This window comes from Aplysia californica, unplaced genomic scaffold, assembly GCF_000002075.1.
Source record: "Aplysia californica isolate F4 #8 unplaced genomic scaffold, AplCal3.0 scaffold00182, whole genome shotgun sequence".
Taxonomy (NCBI): Eukaryota; Metazoa; Mollusca; class Gastropoda; order Aplysiida; family Aplysiidae; genus Aplysia; species Aplysia californica.
The window spans coordinates 633,579-657,159 of record NW_004797452.1 but is presented as its reverse complement, the minus strand read 5'-3'; the positions used below and the strand labels follow the sequence as shown (position 1 = coordinate 657,159).

Genomic DNA, 23,581 nt, shown 5'->3' with positions numbered 1-23,581 from the left:
CAAACTTTTAAAATTCTTTCTTTTTTTTTTTAATGTACAGGGAAATAAATAAGAAAAAAAATCCACACCAAAACAATACACATAAAAATGAATAAAACTACAATGAAATAATATTAAACCAACAATAATAAAAAATAAGATAAAATACGGTACAACCTTTTTTTTCTCGGAGTCTTCACACCCCAGATCTTTGAGCGGGTGGAAGCAAAGCCAATTTACTTATAAAAAGGCAAAAACCTCAGAGGTCCCCCTTGAGAAAGTCGTGGCCATGTAAAAGGCACATTGGCTGTTGAGAGTTTTTTTAAAAGCAGCTTCGGAAGGAAAAAAAAGAACATCATTTAACCCTATCCGTACATCGTGTGTTACTATCGTATCCATACGATGTGGGGAACTCTTTGCCACCATTTTCCTAAGAGGAAATTTACTCGTTAATCCAATCCGTACGCTTTGCATAGCAGCTTGTCAAAATGACTTCTTGAGAAATACTGAATGTTTCAAAGAGATCTTCGCAATAGAAGTATTCTCACGGCTGTTCAGTTTCACTCTCCGAGCGGCGCACTTAGTTGTAGCCCGTCTGACCCTTCTGACCCCTGTGACCCCTCGCGGGAGGTAATAAATCTCGACGCTTTACGCCACTTCCACCGGCCTATTCCTAGATCTGACCGCTCCGCGCGGAAAGGGTACAATTTCCAGAAATTAACTGGAATTTACAGCATAGTACTCCCTTTCTCCATCCCGTAAACCTAGGAGTGTTACATACCAAATAAAAACTCAGCATCTCCTCTATAACCCACAGTTTGAAACCAGTTTCTATCTCGTTTTATACTCCCTTGGGATACCTATATACTACCACTGTTGTACAGCTCTGTGTTATTGAATTTTTTGGATTTAAAAGAGAATTTTAATAATTCGAACCGACAATTTTTGTTTTAACCTTCATATTTCTTTTTATAAATCTATTCTCTCCATTGTGGTGAAAAATCTCAGGGTACGAGCTAAATTTCCATGAACTAGCGCACTTTATGTGACTAGTCTAGTGCAACGCTCGGTGCAAAGAAAAACTCTGTGAAGCGGGAACTTGCCGTCTGACTTTCTTGTGTGTTTATAATTATAGAGCCTTTTAACATCAAAGATGGAACACTCTTATAACATCCACTTTGAGAATTTAAACAAGTTGTGTCGTACTTGTGGTGGAAGAAGTTTAAAAAAATAAAGATTCTAAGAAGCGTCGATTTTTGTGTAAAAACTTTAAGTCTGACTTATTGCAATATTATAGACTGAACATTGACAACGACACAGCCGACAAGCATTCCAACACTCTGTGCAGGAAATGTGGCTCGCCAATATACACACTACGGAAGCAAATTACAAATGCGGCTTCGAAGGCCGCACAGAAATGTGTAGAAGACAGTGCCTATGTTTGGTCCGCTTACGACGCAAGCATAAGCATTAACGAGTGCTCTGTGTGAGCTCGCTGTGTTAAACTTAGCAAAGGGTGCATTAAAGAGCGCATTCCTTTGCTTACGGAAGGACACGAGTTGCGTTCTCCGTTCCCCGCTCCTATGGCAGTGGAGTCTGCGAGCTTAACGGATACCCCCACCCCAGATGTTTCCTCTGTAAATACAGGCGATGGTGCTCAGCCCTTTACCACTCAATCCATTGACAACACATTTACACATACAGACGAACACTCATTTTACATCACCAAAAACTCATATTTTGACATCCACACCTAAAACGAAGACGAAACAGTTCACAGACAGTACCAGCTCCCCATTAGTCAAACATGAAACGACATTAGAGTTAACACTATTGAAATCGGACACAGAGCCACTCACGCCGTTAGAAGAAAAAGTTGCAACACATCTGATCAGACGAAAGCTTAACACATCTCAGACGAAAGGACAGTTGAAGTTCAAAACAAAAGGACAGCCATTAGTGTTTCAAAGGATAGTCACACACAGAATATCATTGGACTAGCAAGCTCACCGACAAGAAAACAAAGAACAAATATATTCAACAAAGTCAGGCAGTCGGTTGCTGGTAGAAGTAAAAGTGTTTTCCCACTCATTGACAAGACTGTGTGCATTAATCAACAATAGCAATAAGACTTTTTGGTCGTACCTCATAAACGTAAGTGTGTTTGAAAGTTCAAAGTCTGACTGTGAGCTGAAAATGAAGACTGTAACAATCTGTCGGTCCGTTTATTTTTAATAATTTTTTTAAAAACATGTTTGTTTGTAATAACCAATCTATGATGAAAGCCACTTTCCCCCTCTTTTAAACAACACTTCCTTTTACTTCTCCATGATAAAAATTATACTGTCGTAGACTACACCTTCGTCTTCACGTGATCATTTGGTTGTTGTTTCATTGACTTTCTCGGCTTTCATAAGAACTGGTGTTCTTTTATGTGTACAATACATAACATCGCGGGGGAGCCACTGACCGCGAGGCCGAGCGCCCGCAGGTAGCGTGACTGGGGCGTGACCTCATCTCGGAGGTCACGTCGGCCGGCAACTAAGTGATCCTGAGTGGAACAGCCGTGTTCTAAAATGTGAAGAATACAACCACGGGGGTACAAAATGACCCCAGGGCATACGGATAGGGTTAAGGCAGGACCTCCAAATTTATCTCTGACAGGATCAAGCAGAATGGGTGGTAAACCTTGAACTCCTGAGACGACAGGAAATAAAAAATCCTCGTCGTAATCCAGCTTAATACTGCCTGAGTTATCAGCGTTTTCCAGAAACTGTGGGCAGCAGTTACAATTATGAGACCCCTAAAAATAAATGGTACATCATTCTTTCTAAAAAAACAAACCCAAAGATTCTTAAAAAGTAAAGTTCCTTATGTTCAATTGGATAAAATATAGTCCTAATATGAAAAGAAAACCCCCAGTTGCACTGAAGCTTAAGAGACTACCTAGAGTCAATTCCTTCCAAGACCCAGGAGAAGACAGGAGGAGAAAGAAAAAGAAGAAGAGAAAGAAGAAGCAGGAGCTGAGAAAAAAAGGAGGCGGAAGACATGAAAAAACGATAAAGAAAAAGCAATGCGAGGAAGAAAAGAAGATAAGTGGAGGAGGAAGGAGAAGATGCAGAAGCAGAAAAGGATGATAGGAGAAGGAGGGGGAGGAGGAGAAAGATGAAGAAGAAAAGAAAGAAGAAAAAGGAAAATATGGGAAGAGGAGAAGACAGAAGCAGGAAAAGAAAAAGTCAGGAGGAGGAGATGATAGAAGCAGGAGAAGAAGAAGTCAGGAGGAGGAGATGATAGAAGCTGGAGAAGAAGAAGACAAAAGAAGAAGAAGAAGGAGGAAGAGAAAAGAACTCATCATCCTGTCCCTTCTCGAGGACTAACGTACCTTCTCATCATTCTTCCACCACTCTCTCCACTTGTCCGTGTAGTTGGCCGTGATGCTGATGTAGCCAATGGGGGCGTCGAACCACACGTAGAACACTTTGTCCGTGTAGCCCTCTAGCGGGATGGGAGTTCCCCACTTGAGGTCGCGGCTGATGCAGCGAGGTTTGAGACCGTCACGGATCCACGAGTTCGTGATGACCCTCGCGTTATTTGTCCAGGTGCCCGACTCGTAGACGCGGTTCAGGTGATCCTTGAGCTTGGGCTCTAACTGCAGAAACAAAGAACTAATTCTTTAGGTGGAGAAAAGAGAAAATGAAGAAAGAAAAGTAAGCAGTGTCAACAACAGAAACAAATAATCATAAAAAGAAAGAAAAAAAAAGAGAATAAAATTGAGGAAGAAGACAAGATCAGCAGAAAGAATAGATAAAGAAGACAAAAACAGAAGAAAAAAAAAAAGAGGGAGAAGAAAAGAACAGAAGAAAGAAACAAAGATAAAGAACACTTTAAAGCAACAACAACACTGTCATCACAAAAGGCAAAGCCTGGCGTACATTTCTTTATGTCGAAGGTCTTGCTTACAAAGACAAATCCTCCTCAATAAAAGACTCATATCAGTAGACAATAACTCCCACAATTGATTCGTTCATTTCAGTTAACCTCTTTAGTGCTGTGTAGATGTATGTACTCTCTTGTGTTCTCCAAAACTGGTTCTCTGCAATGTTTGTTCTGATCTATAGAGGAACTTTTAGAAGATGTAATATCCACTTGTGCCATTCTTTATTCTTGAATAGGTTGAAAAATATTTTGGCTATGTTTTTTAATCTTTCTTGAATAAATACAATTTTTCCTTCTTGTCTTGGAAAAATACAGACGGAAATGCCTCAACAATGCAGAGGTTAATACAGTTTCAGTCCCTTGGGGGACATAAACAGTTGCAGCTTGTTAAGCGCATACTGTTGCAACAATTCATATTATGTATAGCTAAGTAAGCATTTGCAGAAGGTTGAATGGAAGAACATAGCTTAGATTACCCTTTGTAAGAATCTAAATACTTTTAAAGCCAAGCTGGGAGTCAAACTTACAACTCTCAAGTCAAATACCACTTGCATTATTGCTACAGCTATAATCCCAGGCCAAGTATGCATTTGCAGACTAGCGAACTGAAGAAAAAAGCTTTAACGATCTTTTTCTAAAAACAAAAGGTTATTCAGAGTCAAACTGGGAGCCAAACAAAGCTTTTTTTCTATCTCAAGTCAAATGCCTCTAGTACTATTGCTACAACAACTCCTATAACGTCCCCACCTTGGGCAGATCAACAAACAAATGTTGCGTGCTCTTCACCACAGGAGAGCTCTTGCACATCTTGCACTTGGGGTTGATTAACTCCACCGCGTTGATGAGTTTACCGCAGCCATCACACTGGTCTCCTCTGGCATCATCAAATCCACACATCGGGCATGTGCCCTCCACAAATCTGTCTGCAAGGAATCTGTGAAGAGGAAGATATAAATAATAATAATTATAATTAAAATAACAATCGCATTTACATAGCCCATATCCATGCTCTACAGCACACTATACATGCTTTACAACTATTATTACCCCACTTTTTGGAAAGCATGCAGTGCAAGCAGTTGATTAACTGCTTAAACACGAACAAACTGACACAATCTTTTGCTGTCTATATACGGGTGCCCATTCCCCCTGGGTGAAGTGAGTAAAATTTATGTAAAGTGCCTTTCCCAAAGACACTATGTAGGGCCCAAACTCATAGGAGATAGGCTGATCCAACTCCCAGGCTTTTGGGATACTAAAGCCAGTAAAAAAGGCAGAGATACTAGATACAATGAAAACACCGACTATATCACCATAGGCACTGGTAACTATGTCATTCTCAAAGCTTCTCACGACAGTTACTGTATCAAGAGTACTCAGCAGGAAATGAATAGAAACAGTGAAGATGTCACAATACAGAGAACCAAAATTACCTGATTATACTTTAGTTTTAGTAAGACTTTTATGGCACTAGGTACACAGATAGGTCATATACATGCCGAAGATTAGAGGTGTTACTAGAAAGTAACATACAAAGAAAAAAAAGAGGAGGGACAAGGACGATAAATGTTTGATAGGAAAAAAGTAGCAGACCAGATCAAAGCAACTCCCGACCACTCACTCTGATTATACACATTAAAGCATTACATTTTCCAAAATGCACTGCCACTTACTTGTTACACTTGGTGCAGTATAGCTGTTCTATACTGTCTTTGAGAATATAGCCTTCTTGATACAGCTTCCAAAAGATGTCTTGAGCAATTCTGTGGAGAGTACAACTGATTTTTAGTTTATGGTCTCTTTCAAGGTGGAGCATTTGGTCCTCCATCAGGACACCGTGTGAAGAAATATTCAAGGAATACGAGAAAATAATTCGAATCACACTTGAACCCTTGACACTAAATTTGTACATGGCAGATAAATAAAGTTCGCAAACTATTGCTGGGTTTTACTGAGGCATCATGATTTCATAAATTTTTAAATATAAAACATAATCCAATCGTTCAATTAACAAATCATGAACTGGACTTGACTTTCATCCCAAATTATTTTGCAAGATTGTTGGGGGAGGGGGGGTTGTGTGTGTGTTGTGTGTGTGTGAATGTGGGTGTGTGTGTGTGTGAATGTGGGTGTGTGTGTGTGCGTGCGTGTGGGTTTTGTTTGTTTTAGTAAAGGTTTTGACGCTCGCAACTGCATAAGGTCAAATGAGCGCCAGAAGATTAGAGGTGCTACAAGAGAGTAACAAACATAAAAAAGGAGGGGAGATAAGGACGATAGATGTTTGATAGGAAAGAAGGAGCAAACCACACCAGAGCACCCACCAACCACCCACACAGGAGCCTTGTGTGTATGATCGTGCTCACATGTATGTTTTTGTGTGTACTGGTGAGTGTGTGTGTGTATGTGAAAAAACAGACAAATCATAATGACAAGAACGGTAAGAATCTAATTTTTCAAAAGCATTAACATTTCTAAAATTATCTGACGCTCATCTGAAAACCATAACCCACTCTGTTTGAAGCTCGGTGGTGGTGCGGCCGAAATAATCAAAGTCGATGTTGAACCATTCGTAGATCTGTGTGTGCAGCTTGTTGTACTTGTCGCAGATCTCCTTCGGAGTCACGCCCTCTTCCATGGCCTTGGTCTCGGTGGCCGTGCCGTACTCATCCGTCCCGCAGACATACAGCACATTGTAGTTACGCAGCCGGGCAAACCTGAGGGGCGATTTCATTCGTCAGTTTAGCTTAGTTTAGTTTAGTTTAATTTGGTTTGGGTCTAGTCTAGTTTAATTTAATTGTATTGTAGTTAAGGTTTTATGGTACTTGCAATACAAATAGGTCATACATCTGCCAAAGATTAGAGGCGTTACTACAGAGTTACAAAGAAAAGAAGAAGAACAGATAAGGATGATAGACGTTTGATAGGACAGAAGGTGTAAACCACACCAGAGCACCTGCCAACAACCCACCCCATTGTTCATGTAAATGTGAAACAACACAATAAAAGGAGTCACAGGTCTTATTTTGAGAATATGTCACTACAGTTCAAATTACAATAATGATAAAAAGTCAAAGTCAACAGGGCAGACTGCATCACACAGTCCACTGCATCCTGCCTAAGAGGGAAATCATCAGGCGAAGAGAGAGGAAGTGGGGGTGGGGGAGACAGAGAAAGACAGGCATAGAGAACAGAAATAAGAGAGAAAGTGACAGTAAAGGGGACAGTAAAAAATAAAGAGAGAGAGAGAGAGAGTAACCAAGATAGAGTGATAGTAACAGGGTAAATAACTGAATCTCTCAAATCATTATGAACTACTTACAAACAGAAAATACCCAAAAAATGTCATCTTTATATCTCTCTCTCTCTCACACACACACAAACACAGACAAATTCATACACAAATATACATACAACAAACATACATCAAAACACAAGTATGTGACCAACCATATCTGCACACACACACACACACCAACAAAAGTTCAGAAAAACAAAAACAGTACCAAAACTGAAAAACATACACACAAAACATTTTCAAATTAAAAAATTAAAAATAAATTCACTGAGCATCTCTTACCTGGAATACACATCAGCGCTAAGCACACAGCCTATAATGTTACCAAGGTGAGGAACATTGTTGACGTAGGGGAGAGCACTCGTAACCATGATATTCCGGGCCTTTGGATCTGGTAGGCTGAAAGACAGAAAAGTCAATTCACGTACGTGCGCATAAACTTGTGCAGCAAATGCATGTGAATTTTAAAATCTCATTATGTATGCTATCCGAACAAAGGACACAATTCTTTCAGGTATTCTGTCAAATAGTCAGACAGAGAGTCTAATTCAAATGTAGTTGCTTCAGCATGGCTGCCAAGTATAGGGGTCACAATGAGGAACACTTTTTAAAGGCAAACTCCACTATTTAGTGTATACAAACAGCATCTAAGACACTTTTTCATTACAACAATACCAATTAGATTTTTTTTTAAGCTAAAAGAGAACAATTAAAAAGAAGGTTTAGTGCTTGCCAGCTACAGAGCTCATGTTGGCCCTGAAAGGTAAGTAGAAAAGACTGATTGTACAGGTGGCAGAGTTTTGATACATTGTTCACATTAGAAAGAGAACTCAACGTCTTCTTACGACCAGTTTACCATCATATCAACAAGCCGGGTCCTCATGCAGATGACAGACACAGACAGAATATCATATCAAACAACTGAACAGTTTCTCTGCAAATGTACACCTGTCCTTTATCTATTTCTTGTGTCATTCGAAAGTGAGACTTTTCCTTTGTTTCAGTAAGAGTAAGTAGTTTAAACAAAAAAACAAAAAAACAACAACAAAAAAGGAAACGACAAATTCAGTTTTTGGGACACCTGAATAGACATAAGGGTCTTGAACATCTAGCTCTCACTGGCAAAATTGAGGGCAAGCGAGGCAGAGGTAGGCCCAGAACAACATATTTAGAGAACCTAAACAAATGGGTAACAGGGAAAGATCAGGGAAATGTCGTTGTTTTGAGAGCACCTGAGCAAAGGAATGAATGGAGAACCATGATCACCAATGTCTGTTGCAGATCTGGCACAGGATGATGATGATTTATGGCACTTGTAACACAAATAGGTCATAGAAGTGCTGAAGAGAAGGTGTTACAAGAGAGTAACAAGCACAAAAAAGGAGAGATAAGGATCTGCCAACCAACAAAAAGGGGAAACTTTTCTTTTAACCCAACGTCCAAACAATTAAGGACATGAAATGCAAAGGACAGATACACATCCTTCTACTAACAGTATGAAGAGGCGGTACCATTATACAGAGTACAGAAAAAGCGAGAACAAAACAATTAGGCTTTCAAATATTCTAAAGTAACTACATTTTAATGCCAACTAGCAACATCAGCTTCTTCTTACACTGGATGTTGCCGGACTCTTGGCTTTGGGCAGTCTTTTGGGTCCTTCCCCCAAGCCTTCAGGGCAGCATCTGCTTCTTCCTGCGAAACTTTCTCCACAGGAACCTGTCAAGACAGACACAAAATCTGCTTCACAAGTGGGAAGGCTAGAAAACATACCCATAGACAGGTAACTCGTTGCTCAAAATGATTGATCTTTTATTTTCATCAAAATGAAATTGTATATGTTTAACATCCCTTAAAACACTTGAGTTGTTTAAGAGGTGGAGAAATGATGCAGACAGAACCAGAAAAAGAGAAAAATAAAAAGATCCTGCCCATTGCACAGTCATGTGATATCAATGAATCTCATCTTATAATTAGGACAAGACAGGAATGGGGAGAGTGAGAAAATCAATATTTGAAGACAGACCATGAATTTCTCATTACAAAACACTTGAAACAATTTCTAAAAATTATGTTTCTTCTATTTTGGACATTTCTATGGGAAACAAAGGGACAGAATAAAGTAGAAGAAAAATAGAGGTGAGTTTGAGTGTGTAAGAAAGTCAAGCACATCTACATGATAATTCTAACCATCCAGTCAGCATCTGGAAAATTTCAAAATGCAAAGGACATTCACATATAAAATGTGGGCACATCAACATCAGAAGTTGGTGATATTATTCCTATCTATCACGAACTAAACAAGATCAAACAGCGCAGATAAAAAAAACAACAAAATCCACACTAAACAATAAGAGAGCGCACTCACATGACCTTATATAGCGCTGTAAAACTCTTACTGAACTAAACTAAACAACGAGAGACTACCTGGTCCTCAGATGAAACAGACAAGCTGACAGAAGCACTGGGCTTGGCTGCAGCTGGGCTGACAGAAGCACTCGCACCAGGTATAGGGGGGAAACGTTGAGCCAATAATGAGGCCTTATGGGGAAAAAAACAAAATATGTTAGTGAAGAAGATGTAATTGTTTTTGTTTTTTTTAGTTCATTTTCATATAGGAGGCAGGCTTCTTAGACTTTGTCTTGCAGAGCCAACCTGGACAAAGTAGAAAGCAGCATCCCAACAGACAGATGGAGGTTAATATGCATTCACAAATAAGTCCGATTACCAACAAACATTAAAATGTTTTAATTAACTTACAAATATTACAGTATAATATCTTTGGTTTTCAATCACTCGCAGGGAAATAAGAGTGAATGAAAGTGAAATTATAGCTATCCATTTGACAAAATATTTATGTGGCTGGAAGAGCTTTCCAGCCTAAAAGAGCTGAGGGTGGTAATTCATTTTTTTCAAAATTGTTAAATAACGCGTTTTCTGATGTGTCCCTTCATATTTACCATACACACTCACACACAGCGTTCCATGGCCATTTAGTAAAAAAAATGCTAAAGAAAAAATTTGAACAATCTCCAATGTATGCATTGTAGACAGACAGACAGAACAAGCCCACACGAGAGAGGGGAAAAAAGAGAAAGAAAAAGAAAAAGAGAGAGAGGGACCGAGAGAGAGGGACCGAGAGAGAGGGACCGAGAGAGGGGGACAGAGAGAGAGAGAGAGACCGACGGATGAACGGACAGACAGACAGACAAACAGACAGACAGACAGACAGTCAGACAGACAGTCAGACAGACAGACAGACAGACAGACAGACAGACAGACAGACAGACAGACAGACAGAGAAAGAGGGAGAGAGAGAGAGAGAGAGAGAGAGAGAGAGAGAGATATGGGGGTTACTGGACAAGATACCTTGAAAGCATCCTGCTGGTTATTCTCTTTCCACTCCTCTGACAGCACACCTTGAACAACAGCTTTGGAACTGACCTCATCATAAAATCTCCGCAGGTTGGTAAACTTGTCTGCCAAACCTGACAACAACATGAAACAAAAACTTCATAAAAATAATGAAATCGTTTGTTCGTTTGTTGGAGTAATCAGAAGCACATAAATACAATAAAGGTCATTTCATGCTGGGGGGGGGGAAAAAAAAGATAGAAATAATAAAAGGAAAGAAAAGAAGTTTGACTTAACAGTGGCATCCCCTAATCACCCACAAAAGATTTCAGTCAAAACTGATCGCGACATGAACCAAACTAGATAAAAAGTAGTCTATTCAGTCTTTTTTTCATCTATAAAACAGGAGTCGATAGGCAATGGTAGAGAGGCTAATGAGACCACGTTGGCGCACGTACACACGCAAACACAGCTAATATTTTATAAAAGTGAACCTCTCAAAAACAAAGGAAATGATTTTTGATTTTAGAAGAGAAAAACCAACAATCCCAGCACTCGTAATTGAACAAGAAACAATTGAAATCACAGATTCATACAAATATCTTGGTCTTACAATCGACAACAAATTTACATGACAAAACCACGAAAACAATATCATTAAAAAGGTAAATCAGAGGCTGTACTTTCTGAGCAAACTTTGGTCTTTCAATCTGAATCCATCCATCCTTCAGATATTCTACACCACCACCATAGAAACTTCGATAAATTTTGGTATCACTTGCTATGGTAGCAATTTGGGAAGGCAGCACATTATAAAAATAAACAAGTTGATAAGAAAGGCACAAGAACAATTGGTAGAGCTTTGAATATCTGCACAAGACAAAAGTTCTAAAAAAGGCGGAAATAATGCTTAGTGACCATAGCCACCCACTGACATCGGAATTTCAACTATCGACCCGCAGTAAACGATACATTTCCAATAAAGCAAGAACAGACAGATATAGAAATTCATTCGAACCAACTATAATGAGGTTACTGAACACACAGTGCTACAAATGAGAGAGAGAGAGAGAGAGAGAGAGAGAGAGAGAGAGAGAGAGAGAGAGAGAGAGAGAGAGAGAGAGAGAGAGAGAGAGAGAGAGAGGGAGGGAGAGAGGGAGGGAGGGAGGGAGGGAGGGAGGGAGGGAGGGGGAGAGAGAGAGAGAGAGAGAGAGAGAGAGAGAGAGAGAGAGAGAGAGAGAGAGAGAGAGAGAGAGAGAGAGAGAGAGAGAGAGAGAGAGCGGGTTGTCCCAGCACGTGAGACATCTATTTACTTGGCCTAATGTCCTGTCTTGTTGTGTGTTTGCGTGAGTGCACCTTTAGGTCTAACTTTTGTAACGTCTACTGCCATTGTTAACGACCAAGACAAATTTCTCCCTGCGAGATGAATAAAGATTGTCATTGTCATTGTCAAAAAAAAACCATATAACTTCTTAGTAATTGCTCCTAACTTACATCTCCACTCCACAGAAGAAAAAGAGAGAAAGAAAATAAAACGAAACTGTGTTTGTTCAAAAACAGTATTTCAAAGCATTGCTGTTTTAGGAAAAAATGCACTACTCCAATGTTTTTTACAGTGTTTGTGACATAGACAATATTCATTCAAAACTCATTTTCAAATGGCATAAAGAAAACAAACAGAATTCTTAGAATTTGTAATCCTTGTCACACAATAAACATTCTTGTAGTCCTTGTCAGACAATCGTCATCATCATCATTGCCTTTCTCACCCTGCACCAGGGTATAGGCCACGGACAAACACTATCCACCCTTTTCTATCCTTGGCTAACTTCTTGATGTTATTCCATGTCTTCCCACTTTTCTGTACATCAATTTCTGTGATTCTTCTCCAGGTTCCACGTGGTCTTCCCCCCGATCTCTTTCCCTGTGGATTCCAATCCAACATTTTCCTTGTTATGCAGCAGCTTGACTTCCTCAGAGTATGTCCATTCCATAACCACCACCTTCTTCCTACCTCATCTCTGACTAAGATCTGTCTTGTTTTCCTGAACACTTCCTCGTTGGTGACTCTCTCTGTCCATCTGATCCTCCGTAACTTTCTTAAACACTTGTTCAAGAAAACGTAGATCCTCTTTATGCAAGTCTATGATGCTTTCCATGTCACAAAATAAACATTCTAAAATAATCTTTTGAAATACAAAACAAAGTTTAAATTGTATGAAGCAGTGTGCATACACTGTGCATGAAGTACAAAATAAAAAGTAAGAGCAATAGTGATCGTCATTTAACAAATATATACAGAATTTAAATTTACTTACTTGAATTTTTCAAATTAAAAAGTGGGTAGATGGTGCAGAAAACACACACGTCTGCAACTCCAAATGTGTCCCCTGTCAGGAATTTAGAAGCACCCAGTTTTTTGTCTACAAATTGTAGAGCTTTTTCCACTTTTTCAATAAGCTTGCTGTCTCTCTTCGCTTGACCAACAAGAAAGACCAGAAATGGAGCAATTACAGGCTGAAAGAAGTAAAAAAATATCATCACAACATTTTAAAAAAACATAAGTCTGTACAGGCATCTCCATACCTCGGAATATCAATGAACGTAGGGGGGGGGGGGGGGGGGGAACAATTATCATTAAAGTTAAAGCTGCCCAAGTACAGTGATGTGGATGTGAACTTTTTTTCTAGACCTGACATTTTTCATCCGTTGTCTTAGTGCATCTCTTGATAAAACTCTGAAGAGTTTGACATGTTTTAAGAATAATAGTTCTTACTAGTTTTGAGTTTTGATAGAATAAAGGAGTACATAGTGCAAAAACAGAGAGTAAAGCCGCCATTCTTAGCTTTACGCTGGGAAAAGCCAACATGTCTACAAAGTATATATACCTACCCCATATCTACCTCCTTTAAAAGCGAAGAAGAAAAAAGAAAAAACCCTCAAGCTGTTAGTGATATATATATATACATACCAGCAGAACTTCACTTTCCCAGCTCAGAATTTCATCCATTGATGCTTCTTCAGTTGGTATTTTTCCTTTTAAAAACAAATATCTGCCAAAAAAAAACAACAAACAAACAAACTGTGACCTGTATGTTTACTAAATGGTATACATAAAAACATTTTTCAACACAACAAGATTGGGGGGCACAAAAAGATAATGAAAGAATGAATGACAGGGAAACTCTGAAACTGACCACTGGCAATGCGAATGGAATAGAACATAATGGTAGGTAGTCCCCAATCGATCCAGTGTTGTTGGTATCGATCCAGAAGTAGTCTCCAAAAATAAGACCTCCATAAATGCACCTCACATTCGTGGAAAAGTGTGAAAAATAAGGACGAATCAGGAGAGCCAGCTCCATTCATCACGTAAATATGATCAGCAACAAAAAGGCAGCCATCCATAAGATTGGGCCTTGAACAAATAATTCTACAGTAAATTTGCTTTAAGAGTATGTGATGGTTAAATGTGTTGAAGATTCAGGTAAAATGCAGACTATATAACAATGCAAACTTCAAAAAAGTAATTTGTTGAACAGTTACTGCGTTCAAGCAGCTTCACAGATGAGTTGCTGGTTTCTTCTCACATTAGAGATCTCAATTAATCTAACAACGGTCAATAAACATAAAAAAGCTGTTTTATTGAAAGAACAACAGGTTTTTTAAATTTCAAACTAATGGCAGCAGGTGACCACTGCATTCACGAAAGATACTAACCTCTACAACATAGAATATTTTTAAAATTTAGACGAATTATGAAACAAAGAAAATAAATGCAGCGAAAACCCCCCTACAGCTTTTTACTAGATTACTAGTAGATTCCAAGTCAACAGAGTAACAATGTATTCACTAACAATGATTTGTCCAAGGAATGGGTAAACATCTAAAAGTAATATCATCCCCATTTATGAGCTTCAATTCTTACAGAACCTTGCTGAGTGCTTATGAAGATATGGTGTAGGCATTTATTTCATTGGAAAACAGGTGTGCAGTAAGACAACATTGTGAAATGTTATTTAACTCAACCCTCTTGAACCCCAAAAGTTTTAGCACTGATTCTATGGAAACAATGGTAGTTGGTGACAGCAGAAGATGTAAGCAGTGGACTATAGATGGATTCTACTGGTTTTACAACAAGAAACAATATATATACAGTTGAAACCTGTGTTAAATGGCCACCCATTGTCAAGAAGAAAAGTGGCTGTATAACACAGGTGGCCGTCTTAGGCAAGACTGATCAAAATGAAGAAAGCAAACCATTCCCTTCTGAGGTCCAAACCAGGGCTGTTCTCAGGATTAGACTGTCGTAAGGCAAATTCAAAAATGGGTCTTTGATTTCTTATGAGGGGTGTAAGAAGGGGTTGGTTTTTTTTTTCTTTTATTGGGGGAGGGGGGGGGGGGTCGTTGTTTTTCTTGGTTAGCTTTTTCTGTTGCTGATTTTGTGCAAGGGTATAAAATAAACGAACAAAGACACGAAAAAGACATAGTTCCATGGTAAATCAAACACTGGGTCACCACCACTCGGAGAACGAGCGGCGCTTCTGTCGCAAGTTCATGTTACCTTTGTTGTAGATTAGGTAAACAAAACAGTGACCACTCACCTCACATACGATTTGTGTATGAATTGTGGGCGGGGCTTATAGCTTATGATGGATCACACGCTTCCCCCACCAGCAGTCAAAAATTTATTGTTACCCATTGGTCAATTTGGGTAAATATTCAATGGACGGACTAACAATAACGACAGGTGAATGGATTATGACGGCCCACCCACAGCGTTGGGGGGTGATTAAAAATTTATGACAAAGCACCCGGCGATTCGAGACTACACCTGGCAGTCAAAGGCAGGTAAATTTGACCATGGGTTGAGGAAATTAGGTGGCCGCAGCTGCGTTGGACAGGTGACCGTTTTACAGTTAGATTATAGGAAAAATGCAAGGGGGGAAATAGAAAGTTCCCGTTTGTACAGGTCACCATATTATACAGGTGGCCGTCATGGCAGGTTCGACTGAATATAATATATATATACAATCAAATCTGTGTAAGACGGAATTGCAAGGGAGCCAGATAAAAATTCTATCTTAGACATTTTCCATCTTAGGGGATTCAGGGGAGAGAAGGAGGAGGGGGGGTTTCAAAGGCCCAGCCAATGGGATCAAGGGTCGGCAAGCATTGGTCAAAACTCCACATCTCTCAACTATCCTCTCTGAAAATGACATGGGTTAGTCTTACTTATAATCCATTACCACCAGTGCTTGTATTTCATAGGACCACTGTTTTACCTTAGATTTAAACAGAAATGTTTGAACATCTCCTTCGCTTCCACCTTTAGCCCCACCCATCAGTGTAACAAGCTCAGTCAACTAATGCCACCCCTCACTACCATGTAACAACGATTCGAAGAACTCTTTTACTCGGCTGGCAGTACGATCAGGGCGGCAGGCATTGGTCAAACTAATTTCACACCTCTGGCTTCTGGCTACCCAGGAAAGTTTCCGTAGTGGCTTGCTGCTCGAGCACTTTCACTGGCACTCGTGAGATTTCATATCCACACTATTTTGACCATCTGCATCGCTCAAGCCTCACATAGACGGGGTAACTGTTACTATACCATCTACCTCCAAATTGCACCCCTACTCCCCTTCCTCACCCGGCAGCATGGCGTTAGGTTAAGAGCCGGCAGAACCAAACATGCGAGTTTTGTTTCAAATCAAGGCTGAGCGGGTAAAGCATTTTCTGTCTTAGACAGGTCACAGGTAAAACCCTCAGAAGGGGGCGGATTTTTCTTTCCGTTTCCGCGTTGGACAAGTTTCCGTTTTTTACAGGTAATTAAAGAGGAATATTATATCAAGGGGCGAGCGGGGAAATTCGATTAAGACAAGTTTCTGTTCTACACAGGTTTCCGTTAACGCAGGTTCAACTGTATGTATATTATATCATGTTTTGTCTCATATAATCAATAAATGAATAGCAGTAAAAAAAAACATGATCTAACTGATTAACTAAAACTGACGGGAATGCATAATAACATACTTAGCTGCTGAATTTGAAGAAAATATGAATTTTCCATCTTCAATTTCTAAAACTGGTAGCTTCTGCTTGCTCAAATATGGAACAACAGAATCTGAAATAAAAGAAGCCATGAATATAGAATTAGCTAGAAATTATGATTATAAATGAATTATGATCAAGATTTGAAATGACTGACTTTGGGCAGACAAGTTAGAAATCACATTATTTTAATTATATTTTAGGTTCTAATATGGACAGAAGATGCATTAGAAATGAATAAAATAAAATAGATAGAAGCCTACAGTCATTTGGAAGTTTGAATTCATACACACGCACAAGCTGAACTCATAAAATAATAAATAGGCTAGATCTAGATCTATTCAGGAATTTTTCGTAACACTCTTTTCAAGTCTTCTGTAGGCTACTACATGCGGCTAAACGTAGAACGACACACCTGCCTGATTGGCTGCTAATTTTAATAATGCGATGTCATCACACCCTGGGATACCCACAGACTATTTTAAGGCCGTAGAGATACCAAAGATTCTCTACTACCTAGTACACGATTTTTGGAGATACTGCATGGAACGACATCTTGGGTCAGTGGCTTGACCTATTATCAGTATCGATATGTTTCACACGTTAAAATTTCACACTTGCGGCTAACTGCAGCCTGTCAGCCATGCTCTGATGATGGATGATCATTTAGATTGTTGATGCTAAAAACAGTAAGAACACTGATGCTTGAAATTGAAACACGATAAACGCAACCACAAAGACAATAGCGCATGAAAATTGCAGTAAAGACGCCGGAAGATTACCCCCCCCCGGACCCGATAAACGATGCTCAGAAGAGATAAACATCGGAGCACCGCATCAAATCACATTACCAGTACTCCTGGAAAAACATTGAACCAAAGTGTCGTGCCATTAAAGATCATGTAGCCTAGTAAAGAATCTTTGGTGCCATGCGGTTGGCTATGTTAAGATGTAGTCACATGATCGAAGGGGTAACCTGGTCTGACGTCACACAATATGGCCGCCTTATCTTAAAATAGTTTGCATCGTTCTACGTTTAGTCGCATGTTAGGCTAGATCTATCTAGCCTAGATCTACTTCTGTTCATCTGTTGTGGCCTCCCAAATTTGTATAACATTAATGGCCTAGACCCTATACTATAGATTATATCCCTCTATCCTATCCGCTAACACTAACACTTAAGGGTAGGTGGCAGTTAATGTTTCTAACTTTGTTATTAACACATCCCCGCACCATTCAGACTGATTATAAAACACTTTAGGAGTTCAAACTGAATATCAAATAGCAAAATTTATTCTTTCCATAAGGAATTTGAAAATATTTCATGCTTTGGGGGTACAGAAGCAATTTTGACTCAATCCGGCCCGCACTCTTGCTCAATCAGTTTATTGACTAAAGTACTTATATTCTCACATAAGCACACTAACAATAAAATCTGTGATCCTGGATGGGCTTTTTTTTATACTTGAAACGTCTAAAGAGATATTGAGGATAACGTCATAGCTATTGCTTGACTCTATTAATTTTTGCATTTTCGCACTTGAAACTGCATTTTTCGAAATCGGTGAGAGGTATAAAAAAAGCCCAACCAGGATCACAGAAAATTCATTTTCACATAGTCAGGCCAAATATAAAAGAAATCCTTCCCTTGAGAGTCCGGGCCGCAACCCATACCCCTTAATTTTTGTCGTTTTGAGAAAACGAAAAAACGCACTGATTTTGTCATAACTTTCTAACCGAGTAGTAGTAGTAGTATAAGGTTTTACGGCGCTCGCAACTGCTAAGGTCATATGAGCGCGCGAAACACAAGTTGTTCACCTCTGCGAAAGTTCACTTCACGACTGGTAACCAATTTACTTTAAAATGCTAAAAAGTTAAAATATTCAAATTCGGTGTAAATACATTTGTGATCTAAAACAACTTTTAAGTAACAATAAAAATTTTTAATAATATCAGATTCACTTTACAACTCGCCATAAAGGCCAATGGCCTTTATAAAATTTAAAATTCTGCTGGGAACAACGACGGAGAAAATATCCTGCAATTTCTTGCATTTATAATATTTCCTTCGGATCTCTCCAAAGTCTAGACATTCTGTTAAAATGTGTCTAATGGTAAAATCTGTGTCGCATCCGACACAGAACGGCTTCTCTTCTCCCTGTAGGAGGTATTTGTGAGTCAGGGCCGTGTGTCCGATGCGCAATCGAGTAAAAATGACTTCGTCTCTTCTGGAGAGATCCGAAGGATTTCGCTGTTCTAGTCTGGGTTTAATTTCATATAATTTATTATTTTTCTGGTTTTCCCAGTGGCTCTCCCACAGACTGGAGGTGTACTTTTTGACTTTATTTCTAAAGTCAGTCTGTGGGAGAGTGTTTGTCGTTGATCCCAGCAGAAGGGATGAGGCTTTCTTCGCCAGGTCGTCTACCTGCTCGTTTCCCCGGATGCCCACATGGCTTGGGATCCATGCGAACATGATGTTTTTTCCTGTTTCGGATAGTGTATGGATTTTCTGTTGTAGCCTAACTATTTTTGGGTGTAAGAGTGTGTAGTTTGTGAGTGAGGTGATGCAAGACAGAGAGTCAGAAAGGATAAGGAAAGATTTGTTAGGAGAATTTTCTACAGAGTCCAGTGCCATGTCAATGGCAGTGGCCTCCGCAGTGAAAATGGAGGCTTCAGGATGGAGTCTCCTCTGGTGTGTATTGTTGGGAGATAGGGCTGCGGCGCCCACTTCATTGTCTTTTTTGGAGCCATCCGTGAAGATGAGCTCCGCACCGGGGTATTTATCTATTAGTTTTTTGTATTCTGCTTGAAATGTTTTGGTGTTTGTGCTTTCTTTGTTGTGTGTGGTCAGCTGTAAATCTACTTTTGCCTTGGTGAGGTGCCACGGAGGGAGGTCGGGGAAAAGAATTTGTTGGATGTCTTGTTTGGAAAAGTGTAAGTTTTTGAGGTCCTCAAGGATTCTGAGGCCGAAAGGTTTGATGAGTTTTTCGTTGTTTTGGAATCTGTTTATGGTTTCTGGATTTGTTTGAAAAATGCTGTTGTGCGCTGGATTTTCCGGTGTTGAGCTCTGTTTAACTGCGTATTGTAGTGAGAGTTGTGTGCGTCTGAGTGAGAGTGGTGGTATGTTGGCCTCGGCCTGGAGAGGAGCGTTAATTGAATTGTATAAAAACAATTAATCATTTGTCAATGTACCCAATTCTTTTATATCTAATTTTAAGAAAAAAGTCCCCCCAAAATACAGTTGGTAGTGATGCAACAGAGGGGTCAATTTAGCAGTAGTATTAACTGAAAAGAAGAAATTAAGGGAAATTTGTCGAAAACATGCAACTCCAAGCTGCCAAAAGAGGAAAACAGAGCCATAAATTGCAGAAGGACTTCTTTATTCCTAATCAGTCCCTCTTCCTGGGCAGTAGAGACGTCTGCCAGTCCAATTTTCCTCCTCTAAAAGATGGTTCCTTTCCTGTTTTTCTAAGCCACACCCTCAATTCCAGTCTTTGCCCTCTATATTTGCGGACAGTCCCTTCTGATGCCCCCATGGTTTGGGCTGAGATCTGTAACTTCAGAAACGGCATAAAGGTCTGGGTGCCAAGGGCCCCCAACTTCCGGTCTGCAGTAATGATAGCAAAAGCAGCTTTTACTCTTGGTTTGGTCACAAAGACCGTCTTAGGGCACTCACTGCTTCAACCAGGGGTGAACATATGGAAACTCCCATTCTGTTTTTGTGTCACGCCAGGCACATACTTGATCTCCATTAGCTCATCTGTGGTGCACAGGCTTCATAAGTGAAGGGGTTTGAGGTGGGTAGAAAGCCTTCCCTTGTGTGATGGTGCTGTGCTTCCTTGGCTGTAATGCCTTTTGTAAAAGTACAGTATAACACAGATAGCTCGAATTTGTTGGAACTGGCCTCAGTAGTTCGAGGCATCCGTAGTTCGAGGGATCTGTAGTTCAAAGGATATTTTTTAAAGATAAAGAAGGAAAAATAAAAATGGGACCGCAGGCACAGTTCTACTGATGCGTGATTTTGAGTCTTCTGTGTTTGACCTGTCTGTGTTATAATGTAAAAGCACCAGTTGTTGTCACCAGTAAGTGGGCATCTGTCATGATGTGGGTCTCCACCTATGCTGGTGTTGTGCAGCAACGTGGCCACAACTGCTTCTTACATTAGCAGTGAACGACCCCAGAGGTTTTGTGTAATAGGACTGGAGACATCCAATCTTCTCCTGGTTGAAAAGAATAGAAGAGAAAAAAAATCTGGAAAAAACCCATAAGAATAATGATTTAGGTGTTGTTATTATCCTCTGCAAACAAAAGTTAGTATCCGATTCAATGGCAAAATTGTAATTGCAGACAACAAAAAAACATTTCACACTCTAAGCAGCAGGGAGTTATTTATACACTCAAACCCTGCAAAACTGCCACCCTGTTTTACTAGTCCAGCTTTCCACCAGGTTTTGCCAAAGCACGAAAAGGAACGCCTTTATAAACATTGGCTACTATTTGCCCCCAACCTGAAATGAAGCCTACTAATGTTAATTTTCCCCACAACCCCTTCACTCTTGGCCACCAGAGGTGCCGCGTATACAGTCTATACAGTGCACACTACACACCAGCGACTCAGCAACTATGTACGCCTAGCCTAGGGCCTAGTGACGATCTCCCTTTCTCCACTGACACACTTCTCTGAGTAGTGAGTCTGAGAGTGAGTGTATGCATAAAGCACGAGCCTACAAGACGATAGGCATTAACCCCTTCATTACACAGGGTCAGTTTGTGCTTCACCAGACAGTTGTTGATTTTGATCACCAGGGACAAAGAAAGAGCAGTGCTAAGATTAGTGGTTGGTTGCATGTATGATTAGACCCAGTTTATAAATTCTACTATCTCTAAAAGGAAAAGATTTCTGAAAATATTCTAAAAAATGTGGATGAATGAGAATCTGCTATTAGTTTTATGAAATACATGTAATGAAGCAGTAAGCCAAATGCAAAATATGATGAACGGCGTTCATCATCATGGCCCTCGAGCTTCACAAAGCATGACAAGCACCGTAGGTCTCAGGAGAACTTGCTTCCTTCTCCATTTTAAAAAAACTCCATCCATCATATAGGTCACAAATGAGCTAAGTTTCGCTTGTGGGGTATGGAACAATAATTTTTGATTAATGGGACTTTGAAAATTAGGGGATAGTCAAGTGAAATTTGTTATCCTCAAATACGGTACCTGAGTCAGTGCGCCAAAGGCTTTCTCTCCAAGCGTTACACCTCTCTTTTCCTCGATGGCTCCCAGATTTCGCAAAGTACAGAGCTGAGACTGAAATGATATGATATGCAAAACTGGTTTCATTTATAGAACCATTTTGTCATTCTTGGAAGTATTTTTTTCAAGCCAACAAAATCACCAGTGACAGGCTTACAAAGTTCAACAGTAATGAAAACAAAGCTAAACATGCAATTTTCTATCATCAAACTATTTTATTACATTTTCAATAACGGTACTTTTACCTGTGTCAACTGCTGACAAAAGAATTGAAGCACGGTTGATGAGCATAAGGTGAAGGGGGTATTATCTCTCACACTAATACTAGGCTAATCTGTGATCTGAATGTAATTTGAATCAAATTAGTATCAATAAAAGAGCAGTTATTGTTTGCTTTTTACTTCTCTTCACTTAAATTGAATAAAACATTGTTTTCAATGAACTAATCACTCTATAAGTATAGCCTAAGTATAAGTGAGGCGTTTTTCTGAGAGAGATATCGGGTATATGTAAAAAAAATCACTCTGATTTCTCATGACACGTAAGAATCAAAATCAATTTCGACTTACTGTTTTGCCACATTGGTTGACACACGCCACCTCCTTTATGAGTATGGAATCATAGGGCTTGAGGGCCAATAAAGTGGGAATGATTTTGAATCTCCATCACCAATGAGTGAGGTGTTCCTCATCTTGTACTAGAGTGAGCAACCCCATATTAGGACACCTTTGCTTTCTTTACCTAGACGGGCCACTGTAGTTGACCTGACATTCAGTCTTGTGGATTTACAGTCATGAGTCAAACTTATCAGTTGTCAGCTGGGCCTTCACAGATTAGCAAAGCTGGGAAAATACACAAGCTGATTAGTGAATTACCAATCTGTTGGTAAAACAAAACAAAAATAACAGCTATAGAGAAAAGAATTTGGCAACAAATCACTACTACGTAATGTATCCTAATGGCACCAATGCTGGAGTACCTAAAGAATACTGAGAGAACTCATTACAAAATATTAATTCGGTATACCTACAAATTTCTTGAACATCGTTTTTCTATTAATTTGAATGCCCCCCCCCCCCCCCCCCTCAACTCCCTGAAAAAAACACAAAACAGAATAAGAATAAGAAGGAATTCGGTGCGATCGCCATGAATTGTGGTGTAAAGGAGTATACCAAAATATAGTTCAACATAAGACCACATTACAAATAAATGCCGAATGTTACCATTGAACTACTGTAAGATTATAGCACGGTCAATTAAAAATTGCAATTGTAGGGCCTATATAGAATCATCGTCCAACATCGTCCGTTAAAGACCAAGAGAAGGCTTTTGACAGAGTAAACCATGCAAAACTCTGGAAGACACTCGAAAAGTATGGCGTCAGAGGACAATTGTTAGATAATGTCAGAGCTCTATATATACCAACAGCAGAAGCTCAGTAAGAACGAAGGAAGGAAATACAGAGTGGTTCAAAGTAAGATCTGGAGTACAACAGGGATGCGTTGTATCTCCCCTCCTGTTTATAATATATATGGACACAATAACGCAAGAAGCAAACCAAAGCCCAGAAAGCCTAAATGAATTTCTGTTCGCAGACGACCAATGTCTAATTCATCATGACCAACAAAGCCTCCAAAATCACACTACCAAACTCAACAACACCTGAGAGAAATTCAACATGAAAATAAGCACATCTAAAACAGAAGT

At 39.6% G+C, this 23,581-nt stretch overlaps 1 protein-coding gene and 1 long non-coding RNA gene across 3 annotated transcripts in view; both read right to left on the bottom strand.

The window, feature by feature from the left end:
- Nucleotides 1-16,725, bottom strand: part of LOC101855339 (methionine--tRNA ligase, cytoplasmic) — a 36,671-nt gene extending 19,946 nt beyond the window's left edge. The window contains exons 1-11 of the mRNA XM_005098416.3: nt 16,601-16,725; nt 13,536-13,617; nt 12,883-13,081; nt 10,580-10,698; nt 9,638-9,751; nt 8,826-8,929; nt 7,493-7,609; nt 6,426-6,629; nt 5,589-5,678; nt 4,663-4,849; nt 3,362-3,628 (exon numbers count right to left, since the gene is read on the bottom strand). Of these exons, the coding sequence (XP_005098473.2) occupies nt 3,362-3,628; nt 4,663-4,849; nt 5,589-5,678; nt 6,426-6,629; nt 7,493-7,609; nt 8,826-8,929; nt 9,638-9,751; nt 10,580-10,698; nt 12,883-13,081; nt 13,536-13,617; nt 16,601-16,710 (1,593 nt within the window). The 5' untranslated portion in view covers nt 16,711-16,725. The remainder of the gene's footprint in view (nt 1-3,361; nt 3,629-4,662; nt 4,850-5,588; nt 5,679-6,425; nt 6,630-7,492; nt 7,610-8,825; nt 8,930-9,637; nt 9,752-10,579; nt 10,699-12,882; nt 13,082-13,535; nt 13,618-16,600) is intronic.
- Nucleotides 16,726-19,981: 3,256 nt separating this feature from the next.
- Nucleotides 19,982-23,253, bottom strand: LOC118477690. Of its 2 annotated transcripts, XR_004858545.1 has the most exons (3): nt 22,444-23,253; nt 21,839-21,928; nt 19,982-20,838 (listed from the first exon to the last, which is right to left on the bottom strand). It is a non-coding gene; the product is annotated as an uncharacterized LOC118477690 (long non-coding RNA). The 2 variants fall into 2 exon arrangements; XR_004858544.1 differs by having other exon boundaries at nt 21,839-23,253.
- Nucleotides 23,254-23,581: the final 328 nt, after the last annotated feature.